This window comes from Rhipicephalus sanguineus, chromosome 2 (assembly GCF_013339695.2).
Source record: "Rhipicephalus sanguineus isolate Rsan-2018 chromosome 2, BIME_Rsan_1.4, whole genome shotgun sequence".
Classification (NCBI taxonomy): Eukaryota; Metazoa; Arthropoda; class Arachnida; order Ixodida; family Ixodidae; genus Rhipicephalus; species Rhipicephalus sanguineus.
Window position 1 is genome coordinate 78,392,620 of NC_051177.1, and position 27,020 is coordinate 78,419,639.

The 27,020-nt window shown below is 45.9% G+C and overlaps 1 protein-coding gene across 1 annotated transcript in view; it reads right to left on the reverse strand.

Annotated features, from left to right (window-relative positions):
- LOC119383228 (Down syndrome cell adhesion molecule-like protein Dscam2) overlaps nt 1-27,020 on the reverse strand; it is a gene marked incomplete at its 5' end in the record, with an annotated part of 106,383 nt that overhangs the window by 42,402 nt on the left and 36,961 nt on the right. The window contains 5 exons of the mRNA XM_037651270.2: nt 2,301-2,530; nt 3,033-3,210; nt 19,021-19,344; nt 20,159-20,506; nt 26,633-26,791. Coding sequence (XP_037507198.2) covers nt 2,301-2,530; nt 3,033-3,210; nt 19,021-19,344; nt 20,159-20,506; nt 26,633-26,791 — 1,239 coding nt within the window. The remainder of the gene's footprint in view (nt 1-2,300; nt 2,531-3,032; nt 3,211-19,020; nt 19,345-20,158; nt 20,507-26,632; nt 26,792-27,020) is intronic.

Below are 27,020 nucleotides of genomic sequence, written 5' to 3' on the forward strand. Positions count from 1 at the left end.
TAGATTGGCGCGATCAGGGCGATTATACTACGCTGGTCAGAAATCGACGAAGAGAACAGAAAATTGAAAGGATGTAGCAGAAAACAAGGCTCTTTTTCTTTTTTTTGTTTGTGGAACGACATATAGAACGACCGTTGAAGAAATAGGCGCGACGTCTTGTCGTGAAGGGGAAGAAAATTTTAAAGCGTCGAAAAAGTGTAGTAATGAAAGTGAAAGAAGGCTTATCGTAATGCCTCTTGACGTGCCGAGAAATCGAGTCGAATGAAGTTGACGTTGACGCAATGGCTGTGACGAAATTCAAATCTCCGGTTTTCTATTAGTGTCGGCACGGATATTGGAACTCTGCTCGTGACATACAAAGTCGAGGCAATCCCGTCGAAGGCTGACTCGGAGAGGCTTATACGGATGTAGTCAACTTGAGAATACTTTCCTTTTCCTCCCAAAGACTGTAGTAATAGTATGTTGTGCAATAATTAATGGCAGAAGTCTGGTTGCGTATGAATGCGCTTGTAGGCACATATATGTACAGGCTGTCTCTCACTTAGGGGAAAACTCGTAGCACGTTTCAATGAGCTCCGAGTTTTCTCCTAAGTGGGAAACAGCCTATACACATGTCTTCCATTAATACGGGGTAGTAAACTTGTTAATATCGACGTATCAAATTGAAGCACACTTTATGCAGCGTTCTCAAGCTCACGAAATGTTCACTAAGCGCCATCAAGTTCATACACATGAATGAGAAATTTACACAGAGTAATGCTGCATACATTTTGAAACAATTCAAGATTGATGAGGGCATTGCTTGGCAGCCGAGTATCAAGCATTGTTTCGCGGGCTAAGTGAATGATACAATACGCTAAAATCGCTACGTGCGTTAACCTATTTTACAAAGTGTCTTGGTATTAAAGGAGTCCTGACACAAAAATTTTCGCCCCGCGTTTTTTTGCTGCAATGTGTTGATGGGGGCCTGTTAGTCATAACACGGCACATCGTTTGCTGCAGCGCGCGACAGATAAATAATTACAAGCTCCTCATTACCGACAGAGCCTCAGTTTCGGTTTGACAGAGCTCCAAAAACGACAAGCCGCCGTGTGAAACTATCACCACCTAGCGAGTGAAACGCTCGGTCACGTGAGCACACAGAACAGTGACGCATTTCCGCGTGTTCTGTCGTCGTCGGGCTCATCGTCGTCTGATGGCGACGATTTTCTTGCAGCGGGGATCGAAGGAATTTTCGACGTGGAGAATCACTTCAGGTTTGACCCGCTGGCGAGGAGCGATTCGTCAAGAAGAGTGTCAAAACAGAAATGGCGGCTACGACGTCATCATAACTTGTACCGGCTGCAACGGTTACGTAGGGGAAGTAGGGGGGTCACCTCGGGTCACCTCCGAGGGTGTCAATGCACTAGGTGCGGCCTATAATGCTGGATCGCGCTCGCGAACTTCAAAATTCATATAAAATACCTTCCAAGCTTTATTCGCTGTCGATCTTTTGCAGATGGTACACGCACGTACACGGGAATCGATCCAGCCGGCTATCTTGGCCGCGAAATTTTGTGTCAGTACCCCTTTAAGGTACATAATTCGAGGTAGTTCTAGATTTATTTTGCAGGACATGGAATATGTGGAAGCGAAGCATTAAAGGCTGTAACAAAGACGCGATCACCCATGTACTTTTTTTTAGGGGGCGGGGGGGTAGAGTGTGCCGGCGTAGGGTGGGGTGGAGGAAAATACCACATAACAGGCAGAACAGACGGAACAAGCATAGTATAGCGGCTTGGCTGAAGTTGAGTCGACTGACGCAAATCATAAGACAGGGACGAAGAATACAGGACGCGGACAAGCACACTCGTAACTAAATTTTATTGTTCCGAGAGCTCGAGTCCTGTGTTCTTTGTCTCTGTGTAAGTATTTGCGCGAGTTAATTCAACTTTAGTTGTGTACGAACTAGCACGACAGCAGACGCTAATAAGTGGATTGGCCATACTCGCTTAGAAACAAGGACTTCCGCCCTAGGTGCTGAATGCCCACAGTTTGTCGCAGCTATGGTACAAGTATTGCAAGGCTAGAAGATGGCTAAAAGAACATATTTTTCTTAGTTTAAGTCCTACGCTCCGTACCAGCCAAAATCTACGAAGTATACTCAATGCGGCACTTCCTGGGGCTGTGGTGACAGCTAACGTGCAAGGTGGTCGCTACGAGATGTACGCTTACAGTATGAGTAACGTATGATATGACTCCCATCAATTGCCGTAATATTGTAGAACCTAGGAGGTATTCACAGTGAAGTGAACACTGGCCTTTCTGCCACACGATGCTCTGTATTGGGTGTCCGGCCACTGCGCAGTGTAGCCGCATGGTGCGTCCTGCTAGAGCCGTGACGTTGGCCATTGGTCGCACCAGAGGTCTTCCCAGCACGTTCAGTCTGGCTGTGTGCGAGACGCGGCCGACCCCGTTGCGGGCCACACAACTGTAGAGGCCACCGTCCTCCACTCGGACTCCGGTAAGGTTTACGTAGCTGTGCACGAGCCTGCCAACACAAAGTACAGAGAAGCACAACACCTTCAAGTACACCTAAACAACGTTCACAGTTCTACAGCCAATGTTCATTATACGTGATAACGCATTAATTTTCAAGATCCTACAAGGCATGGCACTGCGGCTTGTGCCCTTCACAGTTAGTGAAAGCTGCAGCTTAAGCATCTTCATGAGCTACTTTTGATAATACCGTATAAATGAAGTATCGTCGTGTGGGCTGGCATATGTAGCTACGTCACAGAGGGCATGCGCTTCCCAAAAGCACTCTCAGAGGACCACCCATGTCTTTGAAATGCAGTACTGTCACATTTAGACACTATTGCTAATTACCTCGTATTTATAACGAAAATTTAGTTTAGTATAGCTGCCTTTGTTGGAACGCGAGCAGTATCTTATGTAAGGTTCAGGATGGCTTCCAGAGCCAACTGTTAATGAGAAACGTCCGAACAAAGGCTTATCTTTTGCAAAGTTTGGAAGTAAGTGGTTCAACTCACCGCTCGCCGCTGACGTAATCTCCTATTCGGACATGATAATGTTCTGGCACAGGTGTTCCGTCCAGAGACCACGTGATCTGTGGCAGGGGTGTGCCAGATGCTGAGCACCTTAGCGACACGCTGCCGCCCGGCCGCAGCTGACGCTCAGCAAACACATGCTCGAACACGGGTGCGTCCTCTGCAGAGATAACAGGAAATGGAAAAAAGGAAGGGTTACTCAGCTGCCTGCATTACTTGCATACTCCCGTAACTTATATAGAGAAGGGTCTTTGGCTTGTCGGTTCATAAACACTATGGCAGAACAGCGTAATCTACGGTACAGTGAAACGGCTTGATAAGTAGTGTAAAAGCTTCATAAGTAAGTTGTGAAACGGCTTCATAAGTAGTGTCCACTTCGTTTCATGTCTCCCCCCTAACTGCGTATTTCGCAGTAACTGTAGCGCAGTTTTTATAATCATGCAAAACCAACTAGCCCAATAGCTCACTTTGCTTATGAAACAGGCAGCGTTGTGTCCCGTGTATTTCACTGTCCTGTAGTTTGCGATCCTCTGCCATTATATAGAAATACTTGTCTAAATATACGTATACACGATCACATGCACAACATTTTAGACATTGAATGAATGCCCTTATAGAGGTTTGCGCCTATGTGTCGCCTACATGTGTTAAGTATCAAGTGAAAATGCACTGGTAAACGTCGAAATACCGCTGAATATTATTTTGAGTTTCGGGGTGCGCTAACATCAATTTCACTAAAGTATATCGATGTCTTAGGAAACTGCCAAGAATATTCTTGAGGCGCGAAGAAGCAGCCGGGTAGGACTAAAAATCAACTGGTTTAAAGAGCTCATATCATCACAGCCCGTGATTGATCATAGTTGAATTTGTTCGCCTATGAAGATGTTCGATTCTTTGCCCAAGGGTACGTAGACGCCTGCTTGAAATGTGTTACTTATTAGAGATGACTTGTCAGACTCCCGCTTGAGGTGCGATGTCTTCATCAAAATTGAAACGCTCACGAAAGCGAAAAATACAGCGTACACGAGCAGGAAGACGACGAGACCATATAACACGCAGTTTATTATCAAAAAACAAACAAACAAAAAGAACCTCTGGCAGTCCTACGGCAGTCCTTATGCGTATGCTCGAAAATCATCATGTTGCCACTAAAAAAAATTATCCAAGCAGGAGCCGGTGAGAACGAAGAGGCACGTGCAATATCAACCGCGCTCTTAAATATGCTTCTGGCTCGACACAGCTGACGCCTTGTATCCCATTGTCATACGGCGAGGTATACACGTAAGCCCCACTGGCTGATCGTACCGGAGAAGGCGACGGCTTCCTTTTAACAACCAACCGTGCATACATTAGCCGAGGAATGTCAGACAGGGCTGATTTTCTCCGCTGTTTAACTGCTCCAAGGTACTCGACCGAGCAGGGACAAAGGAGCACAGGGAAATTTTGGTGGCGCTTTTATATTTTTCAGCGAGGCGGCCCCAGTATGATCGTGTTTTTTTTATTGCGATATCAATTATATCAACACTCTCGGCGGCTTTTTTGCCGTCGCCGTCATGTTCCGCATAAAATCAAAATCTATAACATCGCCCCGCGAGTCTTAATACGCGCAAGTAAAAGCGCGCGAGTGCTGGCGACGAACGCGATTTTATGACGAAAGAAAAATAAAACCAGCGGGCCGTCTACGTCACACGAAGGTCGCATGCGATAAGATCGGCCCACGTGCGAGGACTGCTGTCGATGGCTCCTCAAGCAAAGGAAACGCACCGCGCGGCTTTCGTCGGGGGAAGGAGCATGAAGGAGCGCCGTTGGAGAATGAAAATCTGGGAGAGGCCACGTCGCTCGTGAAGCAACTGCTAACTTTGATCAAAAGGGCGCGGTCGCGAGCGCTGGCCCGCTATCTCGGCAGTCATCGGGAATCGGCTCGTATACCGTCTATGTGCTGCGCTCTAAGCGCGAAAAGACTGCGCGAAAACCGCTTCTCTCCCTGGAGCGGCCGTACTCCCTTACACAACGTTTTGTAGAGTTACGCGAGGTCGGATCCAAAAGAGTTAGTTGCTAGCCTTGTTTCGTATAACATTCCAATTTGTTACTATCGCTTTCATTTCTTCGCCCTTGAAGTGAAACTGTGACCGTTTATCTTAATTTTGTCATGATTAGAACCGCAGAAGACTATGCTAGTTGGTAGGAATTCATTGTAGGTAAAGGGATTCTTTTCGACGCATGAAGAGGGAGGGCCACCTAAGGTGTTATTTACCATAATAAAAATTATATTCTTGTTCAGCTACGTGTTGTCGTCTTCTCGACTGTATGCACTGGCTCTAAACGTTCAAGCACGTGCCGAATGAGCCAACTGCGGACCTTGTTGAAAGGCTTTTGTTCGGCAGAAATGAGCCAATGTCGTCAAAACAATCTTTCGCTCATGAAAGAGCGCCTTTTACACGCTGGAAGCTTACAAAATGTCGCAAACACTACACACAATGTGCCCATTGAGATGGCCAGCCAGTTACTATTTCATAGCCGGACACAATGCCTTAGCAAATCTGCGAGCTCCCATATTATAACTGCTAAAGAAGAGCACACGACGCAGCTCTCATTAAGACTCTTATCTCGCGCGCTCTTTATAGCAGCGTTGTAGAAAAAAAAGATGAAAAGGGAGAGTACAGCCTTCGAAGTACGAACCAACCCAATATTTATCTTTTCACATTTAATAAAGAAAAAGGACCAAATTAGCAATTACAGAAAGCGTCCTAGATAAGGAAATGAAACTCGAAGCCCATTGTTAAACTCCCGGGGCGAACAGCACGCGACTGGTGACCATCCTTTGATTAGTCGATTGCTGCATTCAATGAAAGGAAACGATGGCAATTACTTTAATGAAGGTTGTGGCAATAGAAACGCGTGGGGGTTGCCCTTTATTCTCGAGATCATGGAGCTTGGCGTCGAGATATCCTCGGGTATATTTAACGTAATACACGAATTTCAAAGCAAAATGCGAGAGTTTGAGCAGACAAAGGCAGAGGACAAGCAGCGGTTGCAAATCGGGCCGGATATTGCCATCATAGAAAGCAATGCGTGGCATTTGAATGGGCTGAGGATATTGCTTATAGATAAAGTAGGGTATGACGTATATCAGTAGCATCAAAAGAGTATTGATTTAAGCGAAGTGCCAAAGACGGCATTGGGTGCAGGAAAGACAGTAAGGGGCGTCATTCGGAATGAATGAGACGAGGAGGATGAAATCATCGCGCAAGTGCCTCAATCTGCATTGCAGTTTTCTGCAGTTTATACATTACTAGCATGCCAAGATAACGACGGCATACACGTATAAAGCAGACAACGAATTCAAAGGATGCTGCTTACAGCTCTCTTTCTCGCTTGCATTTTATGCAAAATAACGCTACGCTTTCCACTTTAGTTAAATAATTCACTATAAAAGCGCTGGTTGTCGCCTGAAATTTTGTGACAACTTAAAATAAAAAAGAAATAATAGACGCTATTATGAACGAAAATTGAGCTAGCTGGAAGGGACTCATCGTGAACGTAGCCTCTCGTTCTCTTCTTCTGCGTCCGTATTCGCACGCTCAACTGCTTCCCGATGAGCCACAAACACTGCTTGGGTAATAACTTACTGAACTTTAATTTTTGGATGGGGTTAATGTTGTCGCATGTTTCGGCATGCTTTTAAATTGGCATCAGCGGGCAAAACAACTGAACCATGATGGGAACAAGAAAAGAGAGATCTGTCCGTAAAAATGCGTTATGCGTTGTAGATATTGAGTGCTGTCTTTAATTATCTTTAATGACATCTCAGACGGTTTTCAGATCCTTTTTTTTAATTATTGCTATAACCTGACACTTCCTTCGTTTTACAGCGATATAGAATTGCCCTTAAAGCATAACTTTCTTGTGCATATGTGTGGCGTTTTTATTTTCTAAAAGAGCCAATTGCACTTCTACTGAAACTAAGAAAAACGCAGTTTTTTGCTACTGACAATATGGTCGGGGCTACTCCAACATCTATTTGCCACTTCGTTCATGTCACGAAATTCACTCAAATCCATATTGCGCCTAAATTCTACATAGCCCACTATCGTCGGTTTTCAGGACAAAAACTTGGGTTTGGAGGTTTGGGTGTAGCGCCGCGTACGAAAATGGTAAGAAAGAAGATGACAGGAAAGAGGCGAACACGCAACTAAGCTTTATTTTGCGTCGATTGCAAATATAAAGCCGGGGTTTGGCTCTTTTAGATTGTGACATTTCATTTGGGCTTCAATTAGCTAGTAAAAAAGCTAAATCGCAGCGAATTAACGATATGACAATATTTTGCGTCAAGATTAACGACATCCTTGTGCTTCAGCTGGTGCCGTCCTTTGTTGCATGGGCGTAAAGTCAATGACTGGAGCTTTAGAGCGAGTGGTCCTTCCAGGCAAAACGCGCACCATTCTGGACTGTCGGCTGCGTTTTCTCGTTTGAAGGCCCTCAAAAATGCTTCAGCTCAGCTTCTTCTTCTTCTTAGCTAGTTTTATGCCGTGCCGTTTCGCATCGCTTTTTCTTCTTCAAGGAATAGATCGATGCCCAATATCTACATTTCAGTTGCCTTCTATTTGAAACATACCGTCTTGGAGCGAAAGAAGGAGGTGATACTGTGAAACAAAACTCGAAAAGAAACACTAAGAGGCAGAAAAAAAGTAGAAAAGTTGGTCTGTTACTCTTTATATTCGAGTTTTGCCTTACAACATCATGTCGTTGAGTAAGTACCAACTCGTCCAAGAAAAAACTCATCGTGAAACGAAAGCATGGTAGCAAAGCGACTAGGACACAAACGAAACATATTAGATGTGGTCATGTTGGTTGTTTCGGCCGCAATTGTGGACGTAGCGCTGGTTTATTGGATCTGGCTCAACAGGTGCAGGATTTGGCTCATTTTTTATTCGAAACTGCCTTTTTGAGTTCACGTTACAATCAGGAATTGCCGCATTTTGATTATAACTGTTTTAAAATTGAAAGATACCCAGGCGGTCCTTACGCTCCCTTGAAATTGAGCCCAGTTTTGGTTTTTGGATTTGGCTCTTAAAATAACGACAAAAAGAAACATCACGTGTCTATTATATGCATGCTGGGCGGCCTGTTTTGTATATGTATTCGTCGTTTATGTATATATGCATTCGTCGTCGTTTATCTAGCTGTCATAGCTTGTCGTAACACTCGCGGAGGCTCTCGAATGACTTCTTTAGGTTGCACTGCGGTTGTTTGCATTTTTCATTAGTATGTCGCTCCTTTGCTATCGCGTCGCGAAGTAATTCATGCTGACGTTATGACGTTAATTAACTCTCTTTACAACACCACTGTCCACGTCGACGGTAGCAACTTCTTCTTCCGTTTTTTGTGCAAGAAGAGCCTTTGTTTTGTAATGCTTGACAAGGCTCTCCAGAACCAACACCGCATTCGGCGTATCACGGGAGCAATGAAGCACCTTTTGTAAAGCCTATAACAGGAGTCAGGCTGTGTCGAATTCTCAGGGGGCAGCGTGGCAGCTTTAAGTGACACCACATGGAGAGCCCCGAAGCAGAGAGATATATGGCGAAAGAAAGAAACTACGAGTGAGAAGACCGCGCGGACACGCTCGTGTACAAGCTGCTACTAAATTAATTAAGCGTGACCAGGACCTCGGTGTTCTGGGCTAACACGCGCTAATGTAGACAGCCCCGGTACCTTGTTCGAGAGAAACACCACTCGCACGTCTTTTCGTGGGCTCTTTCATGTTTTGCAGTGATTAGGTGCAGGACTAAGGAAAAGCGCCAGACACGACGTAGAGAAACAAGCCGCGCTCTTTGTTGAGAGAGGTGCTTTAAATGGAGAATCACGCACAAAATATTGGATGTCACAGATGTCGAAGAAAGCTTGGGCATTGAAATAACAGCGCTTAAAAAACGGTGACTGCCGAAGCAGCCAGCGTTTATAGAAAAGAATTTGCGTCTGATAAAAGCTACGCACGAGCGTTAGGCTTCCAGTGTCAGCGACGTGTGTTTACGGACAGAGGGGCGCGATATATATATATATATATATATATATATATATATATATATATATATATATATATATATATATATATATATATATATATATATATATATATAAGTTATTCGAGACGCCTCTTTGAGCCGGCGGCGTGGGTGTAGCACGCACGTTCTAAAAGGAAACTGGGAAAAGTGAGATGCATATAAGTGCAAGGTATCACGAGTAAAAAAAAAATTTCCGAGTGGTGTTTTGACGGTAAGTTATGTATCTAGACTTAAAATATCGAAAAAAGAACGAATGAGGAAAGTGAACAAGTTGCCACTGAACCGCAGCTGCACCGAGGGCAGCATCGCAAACAAGATATTTATCGCAAGCTGGAGCGAGTCCCATTAAGCAAATGATTTGCCGGAAGCGAATATGCGCATGACGCTTTTCCGAATTGCTGTAATAGACTGTTTTGCGCCCCATGATGACACGGTGGCAAGTCAGTTGTAGCTTAATGCCTCCCCTCGATCGCCCTTCATTAGAACTGTTGCGTAAGCTGTGTTGCAACACGTAGCAATCAGTTTGTATATTCCAGCGAACTCTTACGCAGCGGGGACAATGTCGCGCAGGCGTGTGTGCTATGCCGCGAAGATTGCGCCAGGAGGGCGTCTGATGCTGACTACGTATACTAAGGACAAACACTATCTTTATATGAGAGGACTGCACGCATTGAATCCTTCTAAGAGAGCGTGTCGTAGAAGGCGAAAATGACTGACACTGAAGTTGTCTTTGACGTATGCGGAAGCGCGTTGGAGGCATGACTGATTAGCTTGGAGATGGCGCAGCAAAAATATACTCTCTAGTAACATCTAGAGCGCATGTTTGGACAACGCCTCTAAAGGAGGCGTTGGTTTGGAGCACGGAAACTTCACGCTCCTTTCTTCATCCTCTCAATTTGGAGACAGTCATCATCATCATCATCAGCCTGTCTACGCCCACTGCAGGGCAAAGGCCTCTCCCATGTTCCGCCAATCAACCCGGTCCTGACTAATGCGGATTCCCCAGGTATAAAGCTTCCCACCTGACGAAAAGTTCGCCCTGGTGCGGAATGAGGATCCGATCTCATACCAGGACGAAGGACCTCGTACCAGGACAGACAGACAGACAGACAGACAGACAGACAGACAGACAGACAGATAGATAGATAGATAGATAGATAGATAGATAGATAGATAGATAGATAGATAGATAGATAGATAGATAGATAGATATAGATAGATAGATAACAGACGCTGACATTTAAACGCCGAACCACATAGCTTGCGCATTCTACGTATGGCCCACGTGGGCTGCAAGCCGTGCACACGTGGGCTGGGAGACGCAGCTGCTTCGCAAAAAAGTTTGCGACGAGAAATTTCGAGCGAAAAGCTAAGAATAATTAGCCGGAGAAGTGACCCGCTTATGGAAGTTGTTTTTCGAAACGTTCCAGTAATATGAGCTAACGTAGTTTGGGGAAAAGCTCAAGGCTGCCTTATTTAATGCACCGTGAAACCAAAAATAACATCGTTCCGAGACACATGCTTCAAAGAAGTTAACAAGGGCGAGCTTAAGTGCATAGCCATTTCGTGTAATGACGGACGTCGCCAGACAAAAAGCAATAAAGAAAAGAAAAGATATTGAAGGCACGTGGGAGAACTAAAAAATAGAAATTGCAAAGGCTGAAAGCCCACTTGATATCAGAGACTGTTTAGACAGAGCTAAGATTAAACAGCTGTTTTAAATGCGAAGCATTTCTTAGCGAACTTCTGCGACTTTGAGCGTATCTATCTATCTATCTATCTATCTATCTATCTATCTATCTATCTATCTATCTATCTATCTATCTATCTATCTATCTATCTATCTATCTATCTATCTATCTATCTATCTATCTATCTATCTATCTATCTATCTATCTATCTATCTATCTATCTATCTAGCCGCCTACGACTTTGTGCTCTCCTGGTCGCTTGGTTTTATATACACCAAAATTGGTATCTTGCGACGTGAACGTGTAACGAACATAAATAACACGAGATAACATGAAAATCATGACACGCATGTCATGTACAGCATGACTTGCGTGGCACGCTCATGGGGCGCTGGCGACAGTTTCGCTAGCTTGATCTACCCCGAAATTGGTATTGCGCGACGTGACTGTATGACGAACACAAAAACTCGAGTTAACATGAAAATCATGACACGCATGTCATGTACAGCATGACTGACGTGCCACGCTCATGGAGCGCTGGCGGCAGTTTCGCTAGCTTGATATACACCAAAATTGGTATCTTGTGACGTGACTGTGTGACGAACATAAAAACTCGAGTTAACATGAAAATCATGACACGCATGTCATGTACAGCATGACTTACGTGCCACGCTCATGGAGCGCTGGCGGCACTTTCGCTAGCTTGATCTACCCCGAAATTGGTATTGCGCGACGTGACTGTGTGACGAACATAAAAACACGAGTTAACATGAAAATCATGACATGCATGTCATGTACAGCATGACTGACGTGCCACGCTCATGGGGCGCTGGCGGCGGTTTCGCTAGCTTGACCTACCCCGAAATTGGTATTGCGTGACGTGACTGTGTAACGAACACATATAACACGAGTTAACATGAAAATCATGACACGCATGTCATGTACAGCATGACTTACCTGCTACGCTCATGGGGCGCTGGCGGCGGTTTCGATAGATTTATATACACCAAAATTGGTATCTTGTGACGTGACTGTGTGACGAACATAAAAACTCGAGTTAACATGAAAATCATGACACGCATGTCATGTACAGCATGACTTACGTGCCACGCTCATGGAGCGCTGGCGGCACTTTCGCTAGCTTGATCTACCCCGAAATTGGTATTGCGCGACGTGACTGTGTTTCGAACATAAAAACACGAGTTAACATGAAAATCATGACATGCATGTCATGTACAGCATGACTGACGTGCCACGCTCATGGGGCGCTGGCGGCGGTTTCGCTAGCTTGACCTACCCCGAAATTGGTATTGCGTGACGTGACTGTGTAACGAACACATATAACACGAGTTAACATGAAAATCATGACACGCATGTCATGTACAGCATGACTTACCTGCTACGCTCATGGGGCGCTGGCGGCGGTTTCGATAGATTTATATACACCAAAATTGGTATCTTGTGACGTGACTGTGTAACGAACATAAATAACACGAGTTAACATGAAAATCATGACACGCATGTCATGTACAGCATGACTTACGTGCCACGCTCATGGAGCGCTGGCGGCCATTTCGCTAGCTTGCTCTGCCCCGAAATTGGTATTGCGCGACGTGACTGTGTGACGAACATAATAACACGAGTTAACATGAAAATAATGACACGCATGTCATGTACAGCATGACTTACGTGCCACGATCATGGGGTGCTGGCGGCCGTTTTGCTAGCTTGATATACACCAAAATTGGTATCTTGCGACGTGACCGTGTGAGGAAAATAAATAACACGAGTTAACGTGAAAGTCATGACACGTATGTCATGTACAGCATGACTTGCGTGCCACGCTCATGGGGCGCTGGCGACCGTTTCTGTAGCTTGATCGACCCCGAAGTTGGTATTGCGCGACGTTACTGTGTGACGAACATAAATAATAGGAGTTAACATGAAAACCATGACACGCATTTTCCTCAATGACATATAAGACGATGTATGCTCTTTGCTGGCTGCTTCGCATTACATCGATTCCCACAATGCGTGGGATCTGCCGGCTTTTTTTGTTACTAGCTTGTTTGATCGCCAGGAAAATCATTAAAGAGGTAGTAATTAAACAGAGAACAAAGAGGGACAATTACTAAGGGTGGCTTGATTGATTCTGTTGCAGTACAGCTTCAGCTTGCTTCAGCCACAAGAGACAGATACCAAGAAATAGAACAAGAGATTGAAGGGAGATTAACCGAGTTAGTATTCTGGTTGGCTACTAGTGCAGAAAGCACAGTGTAAGCGAACAGAAAAACGCATTGGGATCGTACACCTCTAACTTTCGTCGGCCCCCATCGTGGTATGCATTTTGGACAGTGTTTGTAATGTTCTTTCTTTCTTTCTTTCTTGATAATTACTACTTATTTGTCCTTGAGCAAAAAGAAAAGCGAAAACGATAAAAATATCGTAAGTTGTTTAGTAAAAGTGTCCTCCCGTAACTTTACGATTTGAGGAACGGCGCGAGCACAAAAAAACACCTTCAAGACCAGTTAGTTACATTCAGGAGTTCAGGAGCGCTGTTTGAGATGAAAACTTTTAGTGCTACTGGATTCGTTGGTTGGAAATTAAGCTAGTTAAGAATAGTGATAGAATAGTGATAGAATAGTGAGAAATTAAGAATAGTGATAAGATATGGACAGGAAGGGTGGAACCGGTGCCAAAACCAATTTCGGTTTCAGTATCTGCCAGTAAAATAAGTTTACAAATGGCACCTGTTCGTCTTGCCCCTTGTACTCCTTTTCTTTCTTTTTTTTTTGTCAACTGCTCTTAAACTTACGACGGCCGCTTTGTTTTACTTTTCTGAGCAATAAACGTGTTTCAAGTGACCGTCTGCAAACGCGGCTACAAATGATTGCCGAATCCACTTCAAACTCATTGAATATTTCCCTTTAGTATACCCATAAAGAAATTCAATGAAAGGTAGTATGAATCTGAAGAAAAAACAAAACAAAAAAAGCACATCCTGCAAAGACTGCTGATTACGTCCTGCTAGAGAACTCACTGAATTATAAGGCTAATAATGTAATTAGAGCGAAGTCATTCATGCAAAATGCCACTTTGCTTGTTGGGCGAGTTGGAACGAGTCAGTCATAACGTAGTTCAGCGCAAAAACCAGGCAACAGACGAAACAGGTGAAAGAAAAAAGAGGCTGCATCACAGACCATAAGCGAAAGTTCGTTCCATGCGTTCAAGGCGTTGTGTACGCCATCCCTCTGACGTGTGGTAGAAAGTACGTGGGTCAGACGGGACGTTGCCTGAACGAGAGGCTCCGTGAGCACTACTACAGCGTCCAAACGACAGTATCGGGGCATCTCGGCATCCACGTGCGGGATTGTGAGTGTAGGCCCCTCTTTGAAAACAATGCGGTCCTTGCACGCAGTCGGGACCAAAGGGTGAGGGAAATTATGGAAGCTGAGGAAATTGAACGGTCTGGGGACGCATGCGTAAGCATGCCTTCCTTGCATCTTTCTGACAAAGAGCTTTTGTTTTTGGCGAGTCATGGGAAGGGGGGCGGTGTTGGCACACGTGTGTGACTTATCGGCACTTTTCTTCTTTTCACCTTTCGGTTTTTACTTCCTGTTTTCTTTCTTTTATCTTTTCTTGCTTTCCCTGCGTGTATATATACATGCGTTCCAATCCAATAAACTTTAGTTGGAAGAATGCGCTGTGTCCTTGTCCTCTTACTCGTCTGTTGCCTGGTTTTTGCGCTGAACTACGTTATGACTGCAAAATGCCAAGTGAAGGATTTTGTATTGAAATGCGCTAGCGAAGATTCGACAAGAGGAGAACGAAGCTGCACCGGCTCGCGAACGGCGCGGTTTGTTCTTCTTCGCTGAGCTACACCTCTGCATTGCTCATCGTGTTAATAAGCGCGTTCCATCGTCACAGTATGAACAAATACGTTTTACCAACTGAAAACTACACATATTGGGCTGTGCCAATGAACATATTACGGCTGTGACTGAGGACTAGTGGCAGGAGCTGCATGTTTTGATCAAATGCTAGGCTCGCTCAAAACGGACGCACAAGCGCAGCCAAAGAGCGTGCGGGTTTAGTTTAATTCTAAAAATACGGGGCGTGCAAACATGGACACAAGAAAGAAGTCAGGACACCACAAACGCCGACTAACAACTGAAGAGACGCACGACAGCGGAAAAGAAAGAAGGCACGAAAACTTATCTGCGCATGCCCATGCGATAGGCGAACCTATCAATCTGGCACGCGTGGGGGTCTACGTGGAAGATAACTGTTAATACATTTGATTTCACCTTTATGCAAGTTAATCGACGGTTGCTCAAGCATGCGCTGCCGCTATTCTCGATATGCCATGCCTCAATGATCAGGCTCGTTTCTTCATTTCTATGCCGGTACAACACTGCGCATTCATCGAATTTTGGCGTGCACTTACACTCTCGGCAACTTAAAGATAGATTAGAAGGTGAGCCTCAGGTTAGCGATTTCTTATATTCCACTAATCTCTGGTCAATGCATGCTTCTTCTCTGGTTAATGCTTCTTTCTTGTGTCCGTGTTTGCAAGCCCTTTCTTTTAAAGACGATAGTCTTTCTTGGGGAACTTAAACGCAGAAATTTTGGTCTGTCTTTCTGTCTTTCTGTTTGTCGGCACGTCACCCGATTCAGCCAACCGGTCAAAGTTGAACCACTTGCTTACCGACCACCCATCTTGAACTGGTACGGCTCTTCATACTTGTGAACGTTGTCGATCAAAGAGTAAATATTACGCATATCTGAGGCATAACATCATTAGGTAAGTATTAGGTGGTGTGTTCCTTTAATAGAAAATACATAGATACGCAACTTTAAAGACCTTGATGGTATGCATTTAACGTTGAGACAGTAACGCGTTTATTAAAAGATTGCCACAGCTGAAGCGATCAGCGGTCCAAGCCGAGCAAGCGCGAGCGCCAACAACCGTCTTCGTCTTCTTCTTTCGCAGGCGTTCTTGTCTGCGCCCTACCATGTTACAAATCACTCCCCCGCGGAAAAGGAGCCATCCTGGCGACCTAAGGAACAGGTACAACTGGTCGGTCATAATGCGGCTTCAGTCGATCGACGTGAACAGTCTCGCGGCCGCGACGACGGCGGTCCGTAGATGTTTGAACAGGCTCAATCATATAGTTAACTGGGGATGCTTGACGTAAGACGCGGTAGAGAGAGAGAGAGAGTGATTCGTGAAAGAAATGAAAAGGGGGCGCTATTTTCTGCCTCCCGTCGCGGGGGCACGGCTCAGCGCCAGACGCGGTAGGGGCCTTCGTACTTAGGCAGTAGCTTTGTGGAAATTCCAGGAGCGGAGGAGGGAACGCGAAGCCACACCAACGTTCCAGGCGAATACGACTAAGGAGGCAGGTTTTCGTCGTGACGGTCCTTCTGGCCCTACTCGCCCTACAATGTTACAACCCTAGTTTCTTAAGGTGCGCTGAAAATGCGACTGCGCTGAAACTTGTCTTTGCACGAGCTCATTGTTGTGTGTTCGGTTTGGGTTCTGTATTGCACTGTACGAATGCCATGGGGCGCCGCTCTGGCATTCCTGTGTTACAGGCGACGTGTAAAGAAAAGAGTGTGTGGAGAGTAGTTGTTGAGTGCGGACGTTTCTTCTGCTTCGGCGCATCGCGCCAAACAGCGTGTTCGGGCTGGCCGGCGTCCCCACCGGTCGCGTTGGTCACCGCCGGTCTTCGCCTGCCGCTGCGCCGGGACTACCAGCCCGCAACACAGCACTCATGTTTGCCGACGTATTGCCAGATGGCGTCCATATCTCACACAGCGCCTCTTCTATCGTCTTTAGACGACATTTGCAGCGAAGCACGCAGATACGCGGCCAATTTTTTAGAATGAATTCTTACCAACTAGCTCAGGTCTCTGTTATTCTAAGGATTAGTTTCGTGAAGCTCGGATACGTCCAGTTGTGTCAAAGCAATCGAGTGCACGCAGTTCAAAGACAGAATCGCGGAGGCCACGCCCGGAATAATGGTTGTCGTGCTATGCGTGTGAACCCTTTAGCGATGGGAAGAGCCGCTGGCCAGCGAGAACCTCAAAAATCAGCTGAGTCTGATTGACCTGGCCTGCAGAGCGGCTGCTGCAAGCAAAGCCCTGAACCGAAAAATCAGGTCCGTGTAGTGCTCTACTTAGCACTAATCGAGTTTCCAGTGTCTTCTCGCCACTTTTATGGTTTGCTGTACAACAAAGTTCGACGTCAGTTCATTGAACAATTGAAGAGGCACTAAATTGGCATTGCACAAATTTTCAAAGTATCACGGGTTGCAACAATGTCATTGCGTCAGATAAGCTAGCCCATGCTTGAAATATGCACGCTGCATTTAAATAATTATTTTCCATCAATCGTGAACCAAAATATAGGTAGTTCACGAATGCTTTTCAACATCCATTTGGATTTCAGACAGCCAACACGTCGGGATGATGTACTTCAGTCGTGACGAGTCTTACAGCTCGGCAGCTAAGTTCAAGATATCGTCAAAGCGCGCTATATTAATGCCAAGCTTATCTGAGGTTCCGCGACCGAAGACGCCGTAATATTTAAACTTATTGTGAACAACCTGGCCGTCGAACTTTTATAGCTCGTTTTTTAAAGTTCTTTTTATAAGTACTGTGCCAAACCAATCTAGTTTCTTGTCAACCTCATTACCGAGGCAGTCCAGTCGGCTTAAAAAAATTTGTTCAGGTTGCTATGGTTTCACAGCCCTAACTTTTCCACGTCAGTTTCTTGAATAAAAATGAAGAGCCTCAAGCAACATGGTTTGTGTGTTATCTCAATGAGATAACAAGAGAACCATTCGTGCCATTTTCGTTGCTATGGAGATGCATCGACAAAATTGCCGCGTGCAAGCCTGGTCAAGCGGTGCAGTATGATATACCATGAATAATGTAACGAGTCTATTCTCGGTTTTGTTGTTTGCACGCTTAGACCGCGGCCCCATTGGCGTTCCGCCTTATATTAGGAGGATTGGTTTGTCAACGGCGGTGGCCAGTATGTAAGGAATAAAATCATATAGCATCGTTACTGGTATACGGCACCTGCTTCACAGAGGTCTCGCCGTTAGAGGTATAAAAATCTGATAGCTATTTTATTTTTGCTTAGTAGAGTTACTAAGAGTAAGATCGATCTCTTTGACAAAAAAAAACTCTGGGCGACCTTAATGTTCCATATGAGTGTCTTTATGGCGCTAGTCCCTAGCGTTTGGTAATTATTTAGTCCACTTGGATAGATTTTTAGAGCAAAAGGAGACCGTTCTGTAGTGGATATGGGCGATCTTTATGGCACATACCCACTGCTATTTCAAGGAACTCTGTTTAGGCCCACACGCCCAGTTGAGCTGTGCTTCTTTCTTCGTGGCCTCGGCAATGTACTCCGGCAGCGTGACGGCGCACTGCCGAAGCTGATCACGGAGGCCGCGCTGAAAGAAGCGCGTGGTTGAGATTTGTTCCAGTGGTGCCGCAGCGATATCAGCTGTTCACAAGAATACAGCCGGCTGTTTCAGTGAACTCACTCAATTAATTTTGGTTATCTTCACACTTATTTGGACATTATCTTAACTAAAAAATTATGCTCCGATATTGTATATACCCTATATGACTCTTAAGTTGAACCACTGCCTTATCTTTATATCAGTTTTTGGTTTTTTTATTGGGGTTTTGTAACATTTGAGCCAACACCCAACTCACGTTTGGCTGGAGGCGAATCTCGGTGTACTCTGTGAAAAACGTATGGTATACCTTAGGCTGGGTGCCGCCGCACTCTGACTCAGATTGCAACAACGCGGAGCCCGCTCTTCATCCGAGCCTGATTATTCCTGTTTTTGCCGAACGTACAGCCGCTCGCCAAAGCAATCGGAGGCCGGAAGAAGGAACGCGTTACCGCGTGTTCTGTTGCAGACAAGCGAGGCTCGGGAGTCGCGTGATCAGTTACCGGTCTCGCTGCGCGGTCAAAGTGAGAGCGCCTCAGAGCGCTCCGAGTCGGAGCGGGGTGCTCTGAAAGAACCAGACGAACGTACTCAGAGCGCTCGATTTCGACCAGCCGAAGGTGACGCGCGTCGCCAGAGCGCTCTGGAGCGCTCAAAAACGACCATTCGAATGTACCAATAATGTCGCTAGCTGCTAGAGCTATGAAATACGCCACTTAACAGAAATATGTAAAGAATTCAGTACCTCCAATGACGAGTTGCGCCGATCCCTGCGCCGAGTCCCTGTCGTTGTAGACGAGGCACTGGTACATGCCGTGGTCCTGACGCTCTACGACCGATATGTGGATCAAGTCTCGAGACAGCATTGTTATCCTCGACGATGACCCACTAGACGCCAGCTTGCCGCTCTGTCTTCCACCGTAAGACGCGGTCGAACCCGACACGGGATGGCCATTGTGCGTCCACAGCACGCCGTGTACGGGGTGCCCGACCACGCGGCAACTCATGTTCGCGCTCCTGCCTACGTCCACCACTTGCACGGGCGGGTCGATGTGTGCGGACAATGGCACTGGGATAGAGAACAAACGAATAAAAATATACAATAAGGGAATATGGTGAATTTCCGTAATGTAGTGTCGAAGAGGCATGATTTTACACATCTGTCACTGTATTACATTGTTATGAAAACGTATAGCCAAAATTATCCGATAATAGCCAACGCTTATTTAACGTTAGCTAGTTCTGGTATTACGCGAGTTATTACGTTAGGCTTCGCAAAAGCATTATACAATACTTTTTCCCCCAAAAGTGATAATGTTGTAGTGTACATTTCGCCTTGATTATATAGTTTTATACGATATTTTTATGCATACCTCATCATTACAAGTTCTCCCCCCGCATTTAGCTTGGACACTGTTAGTCTTTTTAATGCAGAGATAAATATTGCTTCTAAATTCCACTTTGAAATGTGCAGCGCGAAAACAAGGACACAAGAGAGAAGTGTATTAGTATTTGTATCTAGCATCCGCTTTCGCGCTGCCCATATCAAAATGCACAACCAATTAAACTTGCCCAAATGTCAGTTCTTCTAAAAGCCAGTTTATATCAATTAGAATACGCCCCTACATGAAAAATGGTACTTTTGGGTGACATTGACTCATCGGTGAAAGTTGGTCATCTCTTCTTAACGGCGACTTTTTAGTCGGCTACGCTAAAATTGTTAACGCTAATATACTCAAAGAAACGAAGATTAGTTTGTAATGCACGAGAACAACGTGATCTGGCGGGAGAGGAGCATCGCCGTGCCAAAAACACGCACAAAAACAAGTCGCGAAAGTCTAGCAGTAGGTGGCAAAACTGGGCATAGTAAATAGACTCCTTACCCGTGACCAACAGGTCGGTGTAAGCTCTGTCTTCGCCAGCCGAGTTGTTCGCCACACACAAGTACTTCCCGCTGTCGAGGATGCGAGCGGCGCGCAACAGCAGCGTGCCACCCGGCAGCAGGGACACCCTGTCGGAAGCCTTCACCGGTATGACGCCTTCGACGCCGCCCGGCGATGAGCCGTGTAAGATAGTGCTCTCCCTCACAACGCCACCGACGACACGGAACCAGTGATGTCTGGGAGGCGGGTGTCCTTGCGCCAAACAGGGCAGTACGACACGCTCCCCCTGTTCCACTTCAAGCTCGCTGCGGTATTCAGCCATGCGGGAAGGAAGCTGGCTGTGGGGCTCTGGGAAGAGAGAAATGAAGGGAAGGAAGGTGTCACAGTTACACAGGAATGTTCCAACAGGAAACAGACACTCGTTGATGAACTTCAACCGTCGATCACTCGAATATTTAGTCGCTTTCCTGAACACTTTTCCGAGTATTCATCGCATGATCTCAGCATCGGAGCTTATTGCTTCACGAATAGATTGCCGCAAAAATGTATCGAATACTCCAAGAATGAGCGGAGTTACAGGGATTTGTAGGGCGCTTCAAGCGCTTTCTCTCTTTTCTCGTCCCGACGACCGCGCTGGAGGCTACGCAGGGAGGGATGGCACGGGGAAAAGAAGTTACGTCAGTGCGCGTGATGAAACGCGATCGTTCTCTCCCGCTGTAGTTCGTATCGCTCTAGTGGGGCTACTGTTTAATGTTAGCGGACTATGTAGCTGGCGCCGCCACGTCGCGGCACCCCGTGGCAAGAAGCGCATCTGATCTAAACTCCGCTCTTGATTTATGTCGGCTATTGGCCAATAGCACGCTATCTGCTGTTCGACGTCAAACAGCAGGCGTCGGCATTTCCAAAGAGAGTGAGCAGATGCCTTCGTATGAAAAGAGGGCGCCTGAGAAAATGGCAACTTCGCGCTCCGTTTCTAAACTCTCTTATCCGCGCACGACTGCAAGATTTGGCTGAGCTGTTCGTAGCAGTGTCTGCTATCCGCAGGGTGTGTTTTCTCACCAAGCGCGAAGGGTGGTTCATGACCCCTTTAAGAATTACTGCTGCTATTCCAACCTACAGAGCACGGCAACCTAATGTTCTAGCCGCACGTGCCTACGCGAGCAAGTACACGCTCACAGAAGCGACGTTGCTAACACAGGTGATCAGGATGGTTCATGCGTGGAATCTAAATGAACCTCAATTCCTCCGCAAAGGAACCAATGTCGGGAACGGAAAGCAGGCACGCGTTCCGTTCTGCTTTCTTTCGCTTGTTTCCCATCCCTTAGAATTGCTCTTAAGCTTTGGAAGGTATATGCGCCGGACAGAATTCACAACGCTGCGCTTCTCTCTCTCTCTCGTTCTCTGCCTGAGTCAGTACCTTCAATACCACCCCTTATTGATGAGGCTAAATTTACATTCAGGTGGCGAGTGACATAAGTCGCACGGACGTGATACACCCGTCAGAGTGACGATAACACAGTGAAAGTCAACATTAAACTCTGGAATAGAATAGCCCAGCCCCCGCTTCGAGAACGACCAAAGCAAACTTGCGCACTTCTCCGGCCATCCAGACAATGATGAGACGTTTTTCTCCGCATGGGGCTTCAAACCTACTCCAATTCAAATAGAGACAGGCTGAGCGTTCTTCATACAAAGTTCCGCAGTGAAGAGCGCGCTATTGTTCCCGGCTGATGTTTCGCCATTGGAGCTTAGCGTGTCCTCTTCGCACTCCCGACGCCATTGTTCTGAGACGCACGTGGCCGTGATGCTACAAAAACGTACCCGAAAAAAAGCTCTTCATAATTTCTACGGCCGAGTCGGCGTAACGCGTCCTTAAAAGTGTGCCCTGCCGTGCCTATTTAAAACGCTCATTAATTAAACGACTGCACAATCCTCGCAAGCGCGTCATTTTCATAGGGCAAATGCCTGCGCCGTCTCTCGAGGGTTTCGTGATCTGCGGTGCGAAAGAATGTCGCCTGTGCTCCGTTGTCGCGGCTCACTCACACAGCTGAGGTTAACCGAAGGCCCGCGTGTACTATTCCTCGAGCTTCATTAAAATGTTTATCTCTCTCTCTCTCCTCCTCCTTCATCCTTGAGATGACAATGTGTGTCGTTCTCATCTCAGGCATTACTTCAAAGTTCATGCGGCGCTGTCTCTGTCTCGCTAAATGCATTCATTCTGTCCTATATACTTCCAACTCGTTCGAGAAATGCCACTGGTCTTGTTTTCTATCTATGCCCGAAAGTTTATCAAGTGTGTTCGGAAGTAACGCTATGCGTCCTTCAAGCAGATCAGATGAGGGACCACGTGTTGTTTGTTCCCGCAGTCGAAATGAAAAATTATGAAGTGATACAGATTGATGTAAGGACGAAATAAATTATTTAATGCTAAATAGAAACGGGGCAGATGCTCAGGAGGAGGTGGCGGCTTGAGTAGATGTGAGATCTTTGAGCAGGGGTTGTTGCTAGAGCCTGCCTTGAAGAACGAAAGGCCACTTGTATACACGTTGTCTCCAGCGACGCCGCCTGGTCAAGGATCTTTCATCTCTTTAATGCTAAAAAGGTGATATTACGCAGTTGCACATTCACTATCTAAAAAAAATCAAGACGAATGCTGGTTATTCTGACAAGAGCTACCAGCCACAATTCGGAGCCTTGCGTGGATCCAGGTTTGATGCGGCGACATCAGTGCAAGATTTTAACAAGGATACAAAAAATTTGAGTGGGCTTCTTTAAAACGAAAGTTCACTTTGTTCTCATGGCTACTGATTGCCTCAATCGTAGTCTAAGGATGTGTGGTAAATGTTCGCCTTGTATCGACAAGGCCTAACGGTACAAATACCAGCGGAAACGTAAACAACAGCAAGGTTATGTACTTATTTATTTATTTATATATTTATCTATTTATTACTTCAGAGTAAAGCGTCTCTGCAGAGTGGAATGGTTTCGAAGATAAAATAAAAAAAAAAAAACGTTATAAGTGCCGTTTACATAATGATTATCCTGATTATGCAATTTGAGCTATAATAGATATTCGCAGTTATTCAAAGGCTGACCGGTCTGTATATCAGGAGATCAATTGAAATTCAAGTCAATAACTGAGCTATATTTTTCTCGCCTTTTTATTCCACTCTCAAGTATGCTACACGCGAGCTCACAGATAAATTTCTCAGTGCTTCCACTGAACAATGTACAAAGATTGTCGCTCGTACCAACAGCCCGCCGTCATCTCTAATAGTCTATCATAGAGCACTGCACGGGCCCGGGCTTGAGGCTGCGGGCCGGGCCGGGCCGGACTCGGTAAGTCGGGCCTTCGAGTACACGCGAACGTTATGCATTGCATGGTCTAAGGTATACTGTGCCAAGCTGAAGTGACACGTGCAAAGAGCTGGCTTTTAGTAAAGTTTAGCAATAAAAATAGAAATACAGTTGAAGCGCTATTTTTTTTCACCAGTATAGATATAGATTGGCACTGTATATTTTCACTAACGTTTCGTCTGCTGAACCAGACTTTGTCAAAGTAACAAGTACATCGTGGTGGGTTTCCTTATAAACACGCCAGATCACGTATATATATATATATATATATATATATATATATATATATATATATATATATATATATATATATATATATATATATATATATATATATATATATATATATATATATATATATATATATATATATATATATATATTAACAGCACTAACACTGGGCCAGATCACGGTTGTTCCCATGGGAGGAATAAAGATTTCGGTCATTTATTCTAGGTTGACACATAATACGGTACCTTTAATTTATATTCCTTGGTATTACGTGCTAAAACCACGATATGATTACGCGGCACGCCGTAGTGGCACCGGATTAATTTCGACCACCTTGAGTTCTCTAATGTGCACCTAAAGATAAGTATATAGACGGGTGTTCTTGCATTTCGCCTCCATCAAATTGCGGCCGCCGTGGCCGCGGGAATCGCACCCGCGTCCTAGGACTTAACAGCGAAACAGATTAACCGCTGAGCTACCACCGCAGGCAAAGCAACATTTCGATGCATGTACACACCGGATTTTCCGTCCGATCGCCCGCTACAAAGCGCACGGCATCATTAATAATCATCATCGACAACTAATACCCTCTAGCGGGCCCGGGTCGGGTCTGGTCTTGAACAAGCGCGCCCTGGATTAGTTTACTAATGAACGCCCGGGCACGGGCTGGGCTCGGGCTTGGAACGACGGGCCCGGGCCGGGCTCGGGGTGGGTACGGTCAAGTACGCGTGGTCCCGGGCCGGGCCCGGGCTTGGAACCACGGGCCGGGCTCGGGCTGGGTTCGGTCATGTACGCCCGGGCCCGGGCCGGGCCCGCGCTTGGAACCATGGGTCCGGGCTGGGCTCGGGCTTCATAAAGCGGGCCCGGGCCGGGCCCGGGCCGTAAAATCCGGCCCGTGCGGTGCTCTAGTCTATCATCTTGTTTGCATGAAATTCTTTCTCACGAGAGCGTAAGAGGTTTTTGTGATCTTTATGATGAAAATATGGGTTTGTCTTTTTAATGCCTTAAATAAAGAAATGAGACGTTCTGGAACAAGGGAGCCTACGTTTCGAGAAGCAGACTTGCCTTTGTCAAAGCAGCAACAGCTGCCTTGAAAGGTAGAGAGGCGCTGCTCCAGTGTCCATCCATATAATTTATTACCCGATAGATCTTCCAAGCACAACTGCACAATCGGTCATCTCTTTTACAAGAGCTTGACATGAGGACCCGTTTACTGTGCATTGGAATACGTAATATATTTTTTTCGATCATTTGCAATGCATCGAACACACGACAACAACCAATAGAATCGGATGTCATAAAACGACCGTCAAGTAAAGTGGAATGTTCAGAAATGTGAGCGACGCAGCCCGCGTGCAGAGTTAGGAACATACTTCAACTTAACATAACACTACTGAGCGCCTCGCACAGTTCCACCGCAAATGTTTCCGCAGACAGAGCGTCGAGGACAAACGTACAATAAATAAATGCAACAGAAAGCGTTGGGGACATGCAGGAAAACAGCAATCGTATAGACAACACGTCGATTTGAAGGGGTCTAGCGCAGAAAAACAGGAGAGGTTATCAAATGGAAACAAACAACCAGACAGACACTCAATCTAGACGTAAGAAAGCCGGACGTATGTCTTTACGCGCACAACGAAACAAGACACAAAGTTCTGCGGCTTCGAAACAAAACTTTTGATAAAGGGTACGTGCTCAGGGGCAACGAAAGTATTAGTATATTACAGAAAAATGGGCAGTACTGGTAACGCTTTTCGTTGACACAATTGCTGGTTTTTATTTATTTATTTGCTGGTGGCATAAGGTCCCTCTTTTTTTTTTCCTGTGTCGGCGCCATTTTCTGGCAACCAGGAGACCTCTCGTTGGACCCTCATTTTGAAACGGGCAACTGGTCTGTCAGATTCACGTTGCTGCCGTTTTCGTCTCTTGTCGTACGTTAGCACAAACAAGATGTCCAGAGCAGGACTAGGAGGAGACGTCTCTTAGATTGGAAAGGAAACGATGCATTACAACTAGAACTGGAAACGCTCCGGGAAACGAAGCCTTCGCGGGAGCATCAAAAACTCGGACTCGTTGCCCGGAGGACCAGCGATAGAAGCCTGAGTTTTGCAGTCGGGAAAAACCTTACACATTCGATGTTCGCGTTAGACATGGCTCCACACGCCGCCGTAGATGATAAAACATTACAAGAGAAGTGTGGCAGCAAAAGCTTCAGCTATAGAAGTGAAAGAAATTGGTTCAAACTCTACTAAGGATTCATCAAGCGAGTGACATTGTTCGATGTACACGTCTTGTATATAAGAGAGAGGCAAGCGCGAACTTTTGCTAGAGCTTTTTGATGGCGTTATGTGGCAGTGTCGTAACAACAGTGTCGTAACGACAGGTTGAGTGCGGGCGGCACACAGTGTTTGAGGCAGACAGAGACTGTTCTGAAGAGGCGGTAACTGCATGCGCGAGATATGCGACAAAGCAACACTACCCCGGGCGCAGTTTAGCGAGCTGTTAGTTCACACATTCCCATTCAATGAAAGCTCTCCGGGCGTTTTGTTCCGCTGCGCATTAGGACTTGTTACTGAAATTTTGTAAAATCTGTTGTATGGTATCTTAAGGTGTTTAATAGACGGCACTCAACGACAATGCGTAGTGGCGGCAGTCACGGCAAGGCACGAACTCTCTGCGCGAGCGGCGTCCTTTCAGAAGCCAAAGAGGACGACCCACTAGAAGGCGCTGGAGAGAGCAACACATTACTATGTTCAAAGGCTTCGCTACAGGTAGCACTTCTTGTCGCTTTGGTGCGTCGATAATTAGCCATTTAGTAGTCAGTATTGCCTTTACTGCAGTGACTGACGACGAAGACACCACCACCAAAAAACACACACTCACCAGTGACAACTATCTTGCCAGCGCTAGTACTGAGGTGGCTTTCGCCTGTGAGCTTGTTGTGCACTTGGCATCGGTAGGAGTGGTGGGCCTCGGTGCTTCCATCCACATCCCGTACGAGAAGCTCGCCCGTTGTGAGCATCAGGTAGCGGTTGTGGACACCTGTAACAGGAGTTGGGCGGATGAGCAGTCGGAAATGTAGTCATTGCAGCTACATAACATTACATATTTTATAAGCATATACTGTATAATAATACTTTATAAGTGACGGTGCCTATCTGCCGAAACAAATTAACATTATTTGCTTCTGCGTTGAGGAGGTACAGACAGTGGAAGAGCAGCAAAAGCTGTAAGAAGCAACTTAATAAGGCCGCGGCCTTCTTTCTCTTGG